The sequence below is a fragment of the Mastomys coucha genome, unplaced genomic scaffold (assembly GCF_008632895.1).
Source record: "Mastomys coucha isolate ucsf_1 unplaced genomic scaffold, UCSF_Mcou_1 pScaffold3, whole genome shotgun sequence".
NCBI classification, from domain to species: domain Eukaryota; kingdom Metazoa; phylum Chordata; class Mammalia; order Rodentia; family Muridae; genus Mastomys; species Mastomys coucha.
The window spans coordinates 40,569,288-40,570,176 of record NW_022196909.1 but is presented as its reverse complement, the minus strand read 5'-3'; the positions used below and the strand labels follow the sequence as shown (position 1 = coordinate 40,570,176).

The 889-nt window shown below is 55.9% G+C and overlaps 1 protein-coding gene across 2 annotated transcripts in view; it reads left to right on the top strand.

The window, feature by feature from the left end:
- The window catches only part of Mmp11 (matrix metallopeptidase 11), a 10,183-nt gene that overhangs the window by 4,936 nt on the left and 4,358 nt on the right, over nucleotides 1-889 (top strand). For both annotated transcript variants that reach the window (XM_031348218.1, XM_031348217.1), the window contains exon 3: nucleotides 653-797. In XM_031348218.1, the coding sequence (XP_031204078.1) occupies nucleotides 653-797 (145 nt within the window). The remainder of the gene's footprint in view (nucleotides 1-652; nucleotides 798-889) is intronic.

Here is an 889-nt window from a genome sequence, read left to right as displayed (position 1 = left end):
GGACAGCCAGGGCTACACAGAGAAACCCTGTCTCGAAAAACCAAAAACAACAACAACAACAACAACAACTTGGACCTTTTGTGGATGGATACAAGTAACGATGATGGACTACTTGCTGGTGCTATAGGAGGCCCCTCAGCAGGTGGTTGAAGAAGCTGAGATTTAGCCTGAGAGACCATGGTATAGGGTCACACGGCATTGGACCTGAGTTAGAGGTGCACAATTTTTGAACAAGTTCCCTCACAGTGAGTTGCATTGTCAGATCTTGGGAGACCCCTGGCCTTGTATCCTTTCCATTCGGTGTATATATCTAAACAGACCCAACCCCACACATCTAGAAACAACTTCTTGAACCTGAGGCTCAGGACACGCCTGGCCCCAGGCCTGAGTACACCCCCCCACCCTCCCACCCCTCCACCCTCACCCCCACCCTGATCATCCAGAGGCAACATTTCTTTCTAGAGGGGAGGTGTCGAGACAGGCTTTCACATCATAGCCAAGATGGCCTCCGACTCACAGACATCCCGGTTCCCCAGTGCTGGGAAGAAAAGCATGGGTCATCACACTCAGCTCCAAGGGCAGCTCAACTCCTCAGTCCCCAGGGGCTTCCTTGCCCCAGCCCATGCCCAGGACCCTCCCCCTCGCCCCCCAGGATCCTCCGGTTCCCATGGCAGCTCGTAAGGGAACAGGTACGGCAGACGGTGGCAGAGGCCCTCCAGGTATGGAGTGAGGTGACCCCACTCACTTTCACCGAGGTGCAAGAGGGACGGGCTGACATCATGATCGACTTCGCCAGGTGAAAACTGTGGCCTGGGACCTTTCTGGGAACACATCCCCCTTGTCGGCAGCCTCTAACTGTGTTGTGCCCCGCCCTCCCCCCCGCCTTCCC